Consider the following 14,166-nt stretch of genomic DNA (forward strand, 5'->3'; position numbering starts at 1 on the left):
CTAGAAAACTGATGCTTCAGCTTCGCCCTCATCTTTCCTACGTCAGGAAAGCTGTACTTAACTATGGAAGGATGAATCTACGTTCCTTCCCTTTCTCACCATTTTTCATTTGCTCCCATAATAATTTTCTGGTATATTAACTCCAAGCTTAATCATTTTATATTGCTTGTTTGTTTGTTTTTTATTATTTTTACTATGAAAATTACATTTTTATTTCTACCTGCTCAGCACTGATGTATTTCACTCTTTTCCCTTCTGCTTCCCTTAGCTTGGTCACTGTGTAAGTACCCTCCATGCTTTACCTTAATTGTTAAATCAGTAAGCAGCTTTGTTTGCCCTCCCATATTGGTACCTCATAGCTTTGAACACACTTGGCATTTTTAATTGTAGAAGGGTTATTCTTCGTTTTCTGAATAAGAGCTTCTATTTGTAGTCTCAGAAGTATATCGTATAGGAGATGTTGCAGAGGGGGTTTTTTGTCAGTATCACAGTCCACATTGCTGAACAACACTTTGATTATCTGCTTTTACATATATATATATATATGTATCATATTTTAATACAGTTGCAATAAATTATGATCCTAAAAATCAAGTTGTTGTCGTCACTCTCAGATTAAATAGATATCACCATTTGTGCTCATGCAAAGTTTATATATTTAAAATTTTGAATATAAAGTTATCTGGTGCAAGACTGAAAGCTGCTCCTGAAAAATTGTCCATGTCAGCCCTCAAAGTGTATATATAGCATAAGCATATGGATTCTATTGTGAGTATAATTTTAGTGTGTAGAACTTTACCCTGCCAACAACCAATCCGGTTCTGTATATGATCTGCCACTTCCATAGATTCTGCAATGATAGATGTAACACTCTCTGTAAAATGGTTGTCTTGTGGTGGCCCACACTGAGAGAGCAGCACAAAGCAAAACGGAATGATTTTGGCTTCCATGCAGCAAATGCTACAAATGCTCTTACAAAAATAAAGTTGGGTTATAATTTGCACCACTTCTGGCCCAAAAACAGCTTGTAATATGACTAGTTATTGAGAGGATAGGGTGAGGGGTAGGTAGGCTTTGATTTACGGAGACGAGGAAAAGTGCCTTATGTTCTGTACCTCTTACACTCCAGGTGGGACTTATGATTTAAATGTTATCTCTGACCACCGTTCTTCAGTTGCTGAGGTCAAGTTATTGAGCTGCTTGTTAACCAGTCACATATCTCAAACTTCCTAAAAAGTGCCAAATCAAGTCTTTTTTGAAAAATACTTCTAGAAGGCATTTGTGGTTCTTTGATTAATTATAGCATGGATAAAAGTTGACTGTCCGCAGAAATATCAGCAGGTTGATTCAGGATATTTACCCAAGTAAGTCATCAAGTTAAATATTACACATTTTTTATGCACATGTTTGAAAAAGCTTTCCATTTTTTCAAAGCAAAGAAAGTAAAAATGGAAAATGCAAAAATAGAATTTTTGTAGATATTTTTCCCTCTTTAGCTTAAGTCTTCTTTGGGGGGATATTTATGAAGTGAAATGCACTTTATATAGTGTGCATAGCTGCAAGAAATAAGAAAATGCTTTTTCTTCTTTGGAAAAAAAAGTTTTGTTAATTCAGTAGCATTAGTAAATAAGTGTGTAAGTTTTCATAACTTTAATGCTTAATGTTGATGTTTTCCCCTAGACCATTTCATTGTTTTTTCATTAAATCCTGACATTTCTTTTAAATTCGTGTAATATTTCAGAGTAATATTATCATAATTGATACTTTGCAGCCAAGCATTTTTGTTATTGGTGCCATTTTTTTTTCTTTTATGACTATTTTTAAATTAAGAATAACTAAATTACTGTTTTCTCTTGTTTATGGTCTTTTTTTGGCCATTTTACAATTGGACAACCTGAATTTTCAGTGACAAGGAAACATAATTTCATTGTTTTTTTGGTTTTGGTGTTGGTTTGTTGTTTTGGTTTTTTTCCCCCACTCTACTTATCTTTGATCTGGACACCCTTGCTTTGTGCGAAGGGCTGAAAGAAGATGCTCGCTATAAACCTTCACTGTAGTGAAATTCAAGGGTGACAGTGTTGCATGCTTATGGGCTGTTTATTTTTTTTTTTTAATTTAATTGCTGGACATTGGAAATGTCCTGGCCCTTTCATGTAGAGAATGCACAATAAAATCCCGCAGTCACTGCCTAGCACAAGTGCTAAAGGATTTGCTATGTTTAACCATTTAAATATTTTCCCTATTTAACTGCTGAGTAGTAGTTTTAAGAGAAAGGAAAGGGAAACCCTTTTCTCGTTTGTGTGCAGATACTGAGAGTAGGGATGAGAACAGTAGGAATGTGTGCATAGGCTGTCATTTTGATGTCTATAACTTCTTCTGTTGCTGTTGTTTTTGCCGCTGTTAGTGCCTTCTGTATTCACAAAGCTCCTACCACTGTCTTCTGTGTGATCTTAAACCATAAATAGTTTGCAAAAATGGATGATGTTTTGTCTCTAGTTAAGATCTGGAGGTGCACAAGTCTTGGAAGGATGCATAGCAGAAATACACAATATCACCAGCCTAGATATTTCAGACAATGGTAAGTACAGAGAACAGGAGTGGAGGCTCATGCAAGCTGAAAAATGCTTTTTATTTCAACTCAGAGTGTAATCAAGGATGCTTACTCTTGCTTTATGATTATTGGCCATATTAATTATGGAAATGTCTCAGAACAAGAACTCTTATTGCTATGAAGTGTGTAAGAAATATTAATTTATTAACTCAAAAGTTTATGTTGTTTGAGATTAATGTAACACAGCAGAGTAAAATAATGGCACCAAGCTCATATTAGATCCAGAGGAAATTGGGCTTAAATACAAGAGAATGAGAAGCAAAATGAGAAATGGAAATGTAGTGAAAGACCAAAGGAGAACATCAGGTACAGAATGAAGCTGTGGTTGTAACACAAGTTAGAGGGGGAAATTTGAAGCAAACAGTCAAACAGCTTCAGGTTAGAGAAGGCCTGTTTGAATATTTCTGCTTTGGAGTCTCCGTGCTTCCTAGCACGGATATTCCTGGGAATATCAGCTGGCTTCTCATCTTGCAGATTAAAAGTGTAGGTGTATGAACTGGAAGAATTCACTTATTGTGTTTGTCCCTCTAACAACCAAATACAGAAGTATTTCAGAAGCAGTCTTCCAATACAATTGAATGATGAAGAAAGGTGAGATGGATTAACAAGTGGAAAGCTTTGAGAGCTACTGACTCAGCCCAGATATGCAAACAGATTTATTATTATACATAAGGATAGATATTTGAAATCTAAATTGCCCTGTGAATCTGAATCCTAGGTCGTTGTTATCTAGCTAGTGGACTCTTTGAATACATTATTTGTTTGGTGATAATAAAGCAAGTTTCTTTTTTTCACTCAGGAGTAGAATAAAATTTGGCTTATTTTTCAGGTCATTTTATTGATAGCATATTATGTTAGCCTTTTTGCAGGCTTTCAGACCTTGTTGGTACACAGCTCTACTAAGATTAAACAGTGGTTAGGAGAGTTTCAAAATTCTCAAAGGAACTTCAAACTCTACCTGACAGTGCGAGGAACTATTCTTGGGTGGTTGGACAATGGATAAGGAACTGATTTCTCTTCTGTGTTTCTGAGAGATGCCTTCAACAGCTGATTAGGACGGAGATTTAAAGGTCTCCCTTTAGAGAAAGTATTTATTCTCACAGAAAGCAGAGACAGTAATGAGAAAAAGATTTAAAAAGAGAAGAACAAAAATTTTTCTAGACCTTTTGGAAATTAGTACACTGATATAGTTACTTGAATGAATATAGCATTAATAATTGGACCTTGTTTGAGTCTTTTCTGAAAATGTGTTTTAATTCTTAATCTAATCTGATTCTTTACAGGCCTAGAATCTGACCTCTCAACCCTTGTAGTCTGGCTTAGTAAAAACCGATCGATAAGACACTTGGCATTAGGCAAAAACTTTAACAACATGAAATCCAAGTAAGGATTTTCTTTCTTTTAAATAATAAGACAATGGATGAGGAGAAGCTGCTGATTTCATCACCTTCCTAACTTTTCTTCCCTCAGAAATCTCACTCCAGTACTTGATAATTTAGTTCAGATGATTCAAGACGAGGATTCAGTGAGTATCTTTCTGCCTACTATCATCATGTGTTTTTGTACCCTCACAGCCTGTTTCTGATAATTGTCTTATCCGTGTTGATTTACTGCATAAGGTTTGATCACAATCCTGCACAAACATATCCGACATTTGGGGTTTGGGTTTTTTCAAATAGTAATTTGGATTACATGTAGCATGTAGGTGAGCATTTCTGAAGATAGTCTTAGAATCTGTGCTTGATGAAAAGTACTCATTCTAAATAGCTGGATGTATATAACCTGCTTTAGGTCTAAATTATACAGTCCTGCTGGTACGAATTTTCAAAACTTTTGTGTTCTGATAAGAGATTACAATGGTAGTTTTCGCTGGCTGGTGATACTCCTTCACTAACAAAATTTTTTTTTTTTTTTTTTTAATTAATGGACTATTTCCTGATAGGTGTCCTTGGGTATTAACTTCTTTTCTTTCTTTACAAAATGCAAGATCACTTTAGTGGAACTCCTTTCTCCTTCAAAAGATGCAAATAAAACTGTTCAGTGTGCTGTTCTTTACTTCTCTTAGTACATTAATCATGGGAGCAATTTCATAAAACCCTTTCAGAGTGCCTTGCTGGGATGATTACCCACTTTTGTAATTTCTACACTCTTTCCTGATCCTGAAAGACTTTTGTTGTTGGATTTGTATTCTTGCTGTTCCTGGCATCCTCGTTTTGGTTAGAAGGGAATCTTAAGATGCTCTGTTACTCTCATGCTTGTTAATCTTTATTCATCTATTCTTAGTCCTTTCATACTCCTTAATTTCCTGTGCAAGTAACAAGCAATCTCTGCTTTCCTCATTCTCCAGAGACAGCCGACTGTAGACTTCACTTTTCTGAACACCTGCTATTCCTGTTGTCTTTATTGTCTCACCTCCAAGTTCATGGTCTCCACATTAACTGCATTCTTATTTTCTCCTCCCATCTGTGTCTGTACCCTGGCAATTTTCACCAGGGTTTCTGATATCTCTCTCCATGCAAGGTCATTAGACCCATATTCTGTGTTCCCCTTTACTTAGTGCTTAGTTGTATTTGAAGTGGTTTATTCAACTGGTCCTCTATATTCACTGAATCCTCTTAACTGGGATTAGTGGTACTGGTTCTTCTTGATTCTTTGCCTTTCTCCACATTTTATTATTTAAAATGTGGGAGGTCGGTGTGATATGGAGAAGTGCTGCATACAGATACCAGAGCTGATTCTAACTGAGTTAACACCTGTAATGAAAGCACCTTAATGGAAGTCCTTGTTTCCACAAGTTAGTTGTAGGATTGTGCTAAGTAATGTATTGGTAGAACTCTGTATTACTTCTTGTACCAAACTAGCCTTTTCATTTTGTGCTGTGTAACTACCTCCTTCTACTCTTATTTCTAAAGGGAATGCTACAGGACTGTCTTTCCCTTCTCTCCTTTCCTTTTGATACTGTACTGAGGAGTATCATTTAATCAGATAGCACCTGCTTCTTACCTTTGGACATTCATCTCTGTCCTAACCCGTTTCTCATGCTTATCCTTTCACAGCTGTCCTGAAGACTAAATCACAAGCAAATGTAATGTAGTATGATTTTTCTCTATTTCCTTCATCCCTTTGCTCTATTGCAGATGAACATTTCTTCCTACTCAGACCATATCCTAAAATACCTCTTCAACATAATCTGTGTCCTTTTACTGTCCAAATCTTCTTATTAAATATGCTATTGTTTTGGGGTTTTTCCGCCTATTTTATGACTGTCCTTTTCATACTACCTGGCCTCAAGAATAAAAATGTGCACCTTTCACCTTATTGTCCTCTGTTAAGTGTTACAACCTTCTGTTTATCTTTCTTGGATTCTGTTTCTGAAGCTTCCAGGTCATAGAAAAAGCAGCTGCTAAATTTTGCATGTATCATTCTTGCAGCTCTCCCTCCTTTGCACCATTAGCTTCCACTTTTTGCATTTCTTTTCTTTTCAGCCTGTGGGTGATGTCAGTTGTTGTTCCACTTTCTACCTTTTCCACTATTCAGTGGCCAGATGTGCTCCTGTAATTCTTATCCACTGTGTTTTTCATGACGCAACCTACACAACGTGTTCTGTAGTCTCATCCTGTTTTCAAACAGTGTTACAATGAAATAATCTGACAAAAAGTTATTTTATTTAGGTACTTCAACCATCTCCCTTTCATGTCATGCAGTAACATTTGGGATATAGCATATGCTCCTGTTGGGGTTACCATGTCTCTTCTTTCCTCATGTTTTTTTCTCTTGTTAATCCTCTTCAATGAAGGAATCTTGTTTCTTTTTGTCTCATCAAATGCTAAAATCAGTCTGAAGCATCTCCTAGCAGCTAAAGAATTCAGGACAGATGCTATAGCACTATGGGAAAAAGGTGTTGCAGAAAGCTTCCTGGAATTGTCCTTGCTGTACCCTGATGGTCCTCGTTCTACCATTACTATGAGTTTACTGCCACAGGACATTAAAAAGTTAAGATGAAACTGGGGAGACCAGGATGTGTTGTTGCCCAGAGCACACTGCTTGATCAGTGTTGCCTGCAGGCTGGCACAGTTTAGGGACTGCACATTATCTGCATGGAAAGCTGAAGTAAGAGGCTTTAATCTGAAATAGTCATCTGCCAAATGTATCTTCATGTATTTATACACACTTTAAATAGCTCTGTTGCTGTGTTAATGTGAGTCATGAGTAAAATCATTTCAACAATCAGTAGCTTGGTTCTATGACTAAAACTAGAGCGATGTGCAAATATAATTCTACGCAATTCAAAAGCAGTAGTAGTAACCTACACAGCAAAATTTCTCAGGTGTTTTATATAAACAAGAATGTAATATTTAGATTAATTTTTGGGGTTCTTTTCATGTCTTCTTTCCTTAAGTAGATGCTGTACTGCAGACTATAATATTGTATTCTTACTGTGCTATTTCTTTTCTTGTTGCAAAATCTGATGTTACACTGCAAGTATGTGGTATCATTACTCAAAGTGATAACCACTCCTACATAGGTGCAGTGAATTACTAGAGTGCTGAATATCTTAAGTTGTTAGCTCAATGTTTTTTTGCAGAATTGGCTTTTTGAGGGATTTTACAGTATTTTTGTACTTAAGAAAAACAAACTAAGTTTGATTTAATTCTTAAATGTATTCCAACAGGAGTATGGCAGAATCAATGAATAAAATCATAGAATTTCTAATTCTGTTTTCTTTACTTTGAGAATTCCTCTTCCTTAAAAAGATTGTGTTAAGGGACTTCTCTGTATTGGCAAAGTATTTATTTTCTGCAGCAGAGACACTGAAGTGCTCCTCAGACTTCTGTTTTCTCAATATCTAGCTAAACTATTAAGTTGTTACAAGAAATGTGTTTGTAGGCTATCTAGAGTATTGCCCATATTTGTGGGGAATTTTGTTATTTGTTTATTTCATTTGTTGTTGTTTGAGTGGGTTTTTTACTGTAATGGTCAGATAATTTAATGAATATTTAGGTGGTGTGAAGGTGTCAGTCCTTGCAGAACACAGTACAGAAGCATTTTCAGTTATATACTGTTTTGTCAGTGTTGAACGTGAGAGGTGAGAAATCCTTTCCTGGGAGGATATTTGAGGTTTAGAAAAATTGGTATGCAGGAGAGATCACCTGCAGCTAACTTACTTGAATCCCCATATCTAAAGTGACACATGAGAAACAGAAGAAACTTCACATTCACAAGCTTATTGCTGATTTCTGTCAGTCCTGCGTCGTGCTGCTTTTTTGTGAATCTGTTGCAAAAGGTCTTCTTAAACTTGTGCCAAGAGCTCTTAAATGCCATTCTAAATGTGGTATTAATATTCTTTAGGGTACATATTGTAATAAAATTAGAAAACATAGATTAAGGGCATTAGCATAGTAATTTAATAACTCCCATTTAAAATAAAGCCAGCATGTGGCTTGTGTTATTGTTAGACTTTTTAATTATAAACCTGCTGTGCCTCCAAATTTTTATACTTTTCCTCATTTATAAGTGCATTTCTTATTGTTGCAAGCTTTTTAGTTATCACTGTAATCCAGTGGTGTCTGGAGGCTAGAATCCCATTGTATAGCAGGTACCATGCAAGCACCATGGACCCTGGAAGGTGTGCACAATTTGATTGGTTTATATTCATTAATCTAAGCTTAAGCATCTAATGTAGGTGCCATGGCTCATTGTTACGAGGTGTCGATTTTCCTATGCTGGCAATTTGGAGATTTTAGGCTCCTAAAGTTCATCCTCCAGTACATGCTTAAGTGGGTGTATAATGACAATACACTCCTCTGCGTGGACTCACACTTGAGCAAGGGAATTATTTTGTGGAGTTCTCATACGTCACCAAAGACAAATTACAATTTTGGGAGCTGTAATATCTCTGCAAGACATGGGAATAGACAAGACTGTAGTTCTTGAGCTCCTGCTGTTGACTGTTGAGATACTGAGAATGGAGGGAATACGGGCATTTTTAGAAGAGGTTTTCTTAATGCTTAGAGTGTGACTTGCTGGAGCCAAATAAAGTAGTTTGAGCTTAATATGCTACATAAAAAAAGTAAACTTACTGAAAGATATTGCAGTTGTAGATGTCAGAATACTACTGTGAATAATATCTATTGACTTATTCATTTTAATAAATACTCATTACTGTTTTGGGTTTCAAACCTGCTACAATTTTCTGTCTCTTTCCTCCAAAAGTCCATGCCCTTTGTTAAAGGAACAGAATCACTCCTAAAATTGAAGTAACAATAATAAAACCCTTTAAAGAAAATGTTTGTTTTAACAATGCCTCAGACGGTAATTTTCCTTTGGGTAAATCTCAGCCTGAGGGAGAGGAGGGGAGTTGTAGAAATTTTTATTTCTCACTGAAAATTCTAATGCTGATTAAGCAAAACCCGCTGGAGACTAGAATTGTCTTGTGAAGCTGGTGGTTGTTGTCTTGCCTCTTTTGAGTGTCCCACTGTATTCTGTACTTAATAGGACTTGGAAAGTTGGAGGTGCTGCCACTTAAAAATACTTTTTTCACAGGGTGTTGCAGTTTAATCTGTGAGTGTGTATGTGTTTGACACCTGTGCTTTAAGTTGTTGACTCCCAATTTATCATGTATTGCAGGGTCTGCAGCAAACACAGAAGTAACTTTGATGCTTACTGCTGTCTCCAAAAGTTTGGGGAACTTGTAACTTCTTTTGGTTGATGTTTGAGGAATGAGTGCATTATCAGCTGTTGTTATCAGTGCCTTTTCTATGCTCCACAGCCTCTACAGTCATTGTCCCTCGCAGATTCCAAGCTGAAGACTGAGGTCACCATCATTATTAATGCCTTGGGCAGCAATACTTCTCTTACAAAAGTGGATATTAGTGGAAATGCCATGGGAGATATGGGAGCAAAGATGTTGGCAAAAGCCCTACAGATAAACACCAAGCTCAGGTAAGGAAAGCGTATTTGCAGTAAACAGTAGAACGTCTTAATAATACTGAGGTTGTTGGCTTATTCTCAAGCTGTTTCTCTTCAGAACCCTTCTAGATACAGCCACTTTATAGTGTCTGGAAGGATTCTCATCCTTTTTTTCTTAAAAAAAACCAAACCCAGCAACAAAAAGAACAGGAGAAGCAAATTGTCCCTACAGAAACATTTCCGTAACTGAAACTGGAGAAAATAACATTTTCTAAATTTAAACAGAAAAACCTCTTGTTGGAACCAAAAGGGTTCTAAATTTCTTAGAATCACAGAAAAAAACCCACAAACAACTACATTGTTAGGGATCTCTGGATGTCATTTAATCCAATGTCCTTCTCAAAGCCAGGCCAACTTTAAAGCTATATGAGATTGCTCAGGGCCTTGTCCAGGCAGGTTTTGAAGATCTGCAAGTACAGATTCCGTGGTGTCTCTGGGAACCCTGATCCAGTGTTTAGCCACTCTTCTCTTCTTCTCCTCTCTCTTTTTTACTGGAGACCTTTCCAGCAGAGAAAATTCTGATACTTGGGTAGGAAACTGAAGTAAGTTATTCTTTGTCTTCTGGAGTATCAGTTTTAGAACTGAGAGCATGTGGAATTCAGAATGGGTAGCAGCATGGACCATCCATCCTTCTTCTCTCCCCTGCCTACCATGTTGATGGACCTTGGCATCTCTTCTCTGCAACTCCATCCGCCCGACAACTTCACTGTTTTTTAGCACGTCTGGCACTGATGGCTTGAGAGTTTCACTTTTTTTTCTATCCTGTATGTGATTTGCAAACAGTAAAACCCTTAATCAGCATGAATCTGGATGAGGACCTCTAAATATGTCACCCTCATCAGGAAACTAATCCTCACTCCTCCTCTTGTCAGACTGTACAGATGAACTGTCCTCAGTGTACTGTCTGTGTAAAGAGACCACTCTGTGCTTGGTCTCTGAGTATTTGATCCCTGGAGGGTAAGAAATTCCCCAAAACAGTCTTGGCTGTTTGTTCAGAGGCAGGGATCCTGGTCTTTGTGCCACTATGCCCAAACTGAATATTAAAAATGTCAAGAAAACACTGGAGGGATGGCTTAGCTTTATTGAATGTATTAACCTGAAATGACCACAGTATCTGAAGAAATAAAGCTTTGATGGATTTCAGGATGGCATACTGAAATGTTTCACAGTACGCTGAATGTCACAGTTGACATAATGTCACTACAGTCTGTGGTGTGATTGCAAACTGAATAATGCAATGGTAACTTTTTGGCTCTGCCAAAAATGTTATAAAATGACATCCAGGTAGAAAAATAAACACATTTTTCAATAGCAGAAATATCCAAGATTTGACCCTAAGCATATGACCTTTGTAGGGTGAGTGTAAAATCTATCTTCCTCTCTTCCTTACCTCCATCATTCCATCTAAAAAACAGAGGGATTACTATGCAACAACAGAAGGATGTCAATACTTGTGAAACCCTCCCATCTCTCTTTTTTTTCTCTTTTAAGCACCACAAATCTTTGTTCGTTTTTATGACTTTTTTTTTTTTTTCAAAACAACTACAACTGATACTCTTGCAGAAGCAAGATTTATCCGCTTGTCTGTCTCTTCTGACTACTAATGAGATCTTTGAACATGTGTTTGCAAATTGGCAGGCAGTCTGCTTGAGTGGTCTGAGTTGGGGGAGGAGGGGCAGTGATCACTCATATCATTATTGAGTATTCAAAAGAGCTACAATTTATGCACCTAACCTAATGGTTTATATTGACAGCTACTTATGTTGCATGTGGAATCATGGGAACTGTATGATGAGCCTAGTGCAGGGTTGAATATGTAATAGCCTGCAAATTTTGACAACCAATCAACATGATTTTTTAAAATACATATAGCCTGTGTAGAGATTGTTCACTTACTGCAGTTGTCTTGGTTTTTGGTGGCAGCTTGCAAAGCAGACATTTGAACTTTGTTTTTGATGCTGTTACTTGAAAAAGCTGGAATTCATCTCCAAATCTTTCTATTAGCTGTATTTTAGAAAAGTTAGGTTTTTATGTTAATGATGGAAAATATAGTAAAGTCCCTTTTAAAGTAAGAGAAAGTGAATTTCATAGTATGTTTGTCCATAACTTATGTCATTTCAAGGTTTTAGAATATAACTAAAGACAGGTTTTTAAAATGTTGCCTTCTGCTATACAATTTCGAACATTCACCACTGCATTATTTCAATATGCAAAGTTTCAATATAGATTTATTTTCGTTTAACTTTTATTTTTCTTTCCTTTCCCCACCACTTCTCAGAACTGTAATATGGGACAAGAATAACATCACTGCACAGGGCTTCCAGGACATAGCTGTGGCACTGGAAAAGTAAGTTCTCAAGCAGTTGAATGACTCGGGAAGAGGCCAAAGATTTACATCCTGAATGATCTGAGCAGCTGCAGTTCTCACCACAGCCAGTACGATCTTGAAGATGCTGAGTGCTCTCAATTTTAAGTGTCAGGGTGTTTAATCTAAAGGAAAATTCATGATTTCACATCCTTCAAAAGGATGGGAAAAAGCTCTGTGGCTCTTTCATCCATACTTTGCTATCAGCATTAAGGCCCCCGAGTTCTGCTGTTAGCGTTAGAATTCTGAATTTGGTAATATTTTCCCTTTTCTTCATTCTCTTGTGTTGATAGCATGCAGAAGTTCTATTCTAGTCAGTGAATGAAGCTGTATATAATAATAGAAAATTACTGAAGTGTGCCTTTGTGGTCTGACTTTTTTTTCTTCCCCCTAGGAAGTTTAAACTAATAGTGATGATCTCAGGAATGCATTGTTCTTGCTCTGGTCTGGGTCATTTTGCTTCCATGAGTTTACTCACAGATGCAGCCATTACCAGTGATGGATGCTAAATTGCTTTCATCTTTCTCCATCTCATTTCTTTATATGTTATTACTTTTCTTAAGAGAGAAAAAATATGGATTTAAATTAAACAGCAGTTAAAGTTGTTTCACGTCATTAAATCCATCAGATAGGAACAAAGGCTCTCTTTAGAAGGTGAAGGCAACCTACAATTACTACTTTTTAGAAAAGATATTTTGTAAAACTGTATAAATACTTAAGGGACCATCTTAAACCTTGGAGGGGTCATGAGGCTAGAGCTTACGAAGTTACTAGTTTTATGAAACTCTTGTAGTTTATATCCTTGGTTTCAAAATTAATTCAGTTGCACTGATGTGGGAAATTAGATAAGTGATATATAATTAAGCAAATCATCTTGCAGTGATTCCATTGATAGTAGTGAATGATAATTTGCAAAGGTTATTTGTCAACTTGCAGGCATTTCTCTTTTAGAGAGCAATAACATGGGAAAGTCTGGTAGAAAAGGGAATACACTTATTTTCTGCTTAGCATCAACTTTTCTGTTCTGAAGTGTTTGGATGAGTAACTAGCAAAGAGGAGGAAATACTAAGGCAAAAGCAAATGATCTTAAAAAAAAATGCTGTAGATAATTGTGTTACAGTGAACTCTGTTGAGGTGGCATCTCATTTACTTAACTTCGAAGCTGAGGTTATTTTATGTTGCCTTAAACATTTTTTAATTGTCAGAAGCATTGATAACATCACAAACTAAGCCACAGGCAACAAAGGTTTAAACTTGAGAGAGGGACTGTCAGTACTGGCTGAAAACAATTAGGCTGTAAACAATCCATCTTGAAGACATTTTGAGAACACCCCTTCACCCTGTGTTTCCTAAAAAAACCTGAAACCATCAATATTCTGTAGGAAAGAATTGTTGCTCAAACTGGAATGAAATATACTGAAGTTGCTTGGGCATATGTGTTGTACGTGTTATTTTGAACTTAAGAAAAATAGTCATATACTAAACCACAAAAAAAAAAAAAAGAAGAAAGCTAGACTGTAGTAGTATGGGAAGAAGGCTTAGGAGAATTGGGAGAGATTGTAACAGACTTCAAAACAGGCCAGAGTAATCAGAATATTGTTTCTGTCCCCTTCTCCCAAATTTTCTTTGTCTGTTTATAATTGTGTGAAAATGTTATTCCTGCAAGGGAATTCTGGAAGCATGGCTGTTGGCAGAGTTTGCCCCAGGGGTCCCAGACAGCTGATGGGAGATGCTGAAAGGTTCTTCTGCAGAGTCCAGTACAGGTCTCAGTTCAGGGGAGCATTTGAGAACAATGCATCCTATTCAGCCTGGCCATTAAAATCAGAGACTTGTGTTTCTGTAATTTTAATGTACAGATAAGCATGTGCTTTGCAGCCTAGAGCCTGCTTTGTCGTAGGACTGTACAGTATTGTCCCATGTTCATTCCTAAAAGATTTTTTTTTCTATATGGACTGACTGAAGAAATAGCTTAAATTTCAATAACTGATGAAAAATGCTGGGGTTTATTAGAGGCCTACAAATTCTTCCCATAGCAGTGACGTGAAAATCACACACTCTGACCTGCAAATCAGATTATCTTATTCCCGTTTTTTTTTTTTTTTTTTTAATAGGCAGTAAAATCACCACCACAGCAGGGAGTGTATGTCATGAATAGAGCAGAAGTTAGTACAAGGGAAATAACATGTGATGAAATGTAGGACCATTGTCACACATGTTGTAC

At 36.7% G+C, this 14,166-nt stretch overlaps 1 protein-coding gene across 6 annotated transcripts in view; it reads left to right on the forward strand.

Annotated features, from left to right (window-relative positions):
• CARMIL1 (capping protein regulator and myosin 1 linker 1) overlaps positions 1-14,166 on the forward strand; it is a 192,627-nt gene that overhangs the window by 117,714 nt on the left and 60,747 nt on the right. For 3 of the 6 annotated variants that reach the window (XM_027745318.2, XM_027745320.2, XM_027745323.2), the window contains exons 18-23: positions 269-280; positions 2,497-2,578; positions 3,895-3,994; positions 4,082-4,136; positions 9,381-9,553; positions 11,859-11,927. In XM_027745318.2, coding sequence (XP_027601119.2) covers positions 269-280; positions 2,497-2,578; positions 3,895-3,994; positions 4,082-4,136; positions 9,381-9,553; positions 11,859-11,927 — 491 coding nt within the window. The remainder of the gene's footprint in view (positions 1-268; positions 281-2,496; positions 2,579-3,894; positions 3,995-4,081; positions 4,137-9,380; positions 9,554-11,858; positions 11,928-14,166) is intronic. The other 3 variants (XM_027745319.2, XM_027745321.2, XM_027745324.2) reach the window with 1 other exon arrangement.

This window comes from Pipra filicauda, unplaced genomic scaffold (assembly GCF_003945595.2).
Source record: "Pipra filicauda isolate LSUMZ 115617 unplaced genomic scaffold, ASM394559v2 scaffold224_size1409572_pilon, whole genome shotgun sequence".
NCBI lineage: Eukaryota > Metazoa > Chordata > Aves > Passeriformes > Pipridae > Pipra > Pipra filicauda.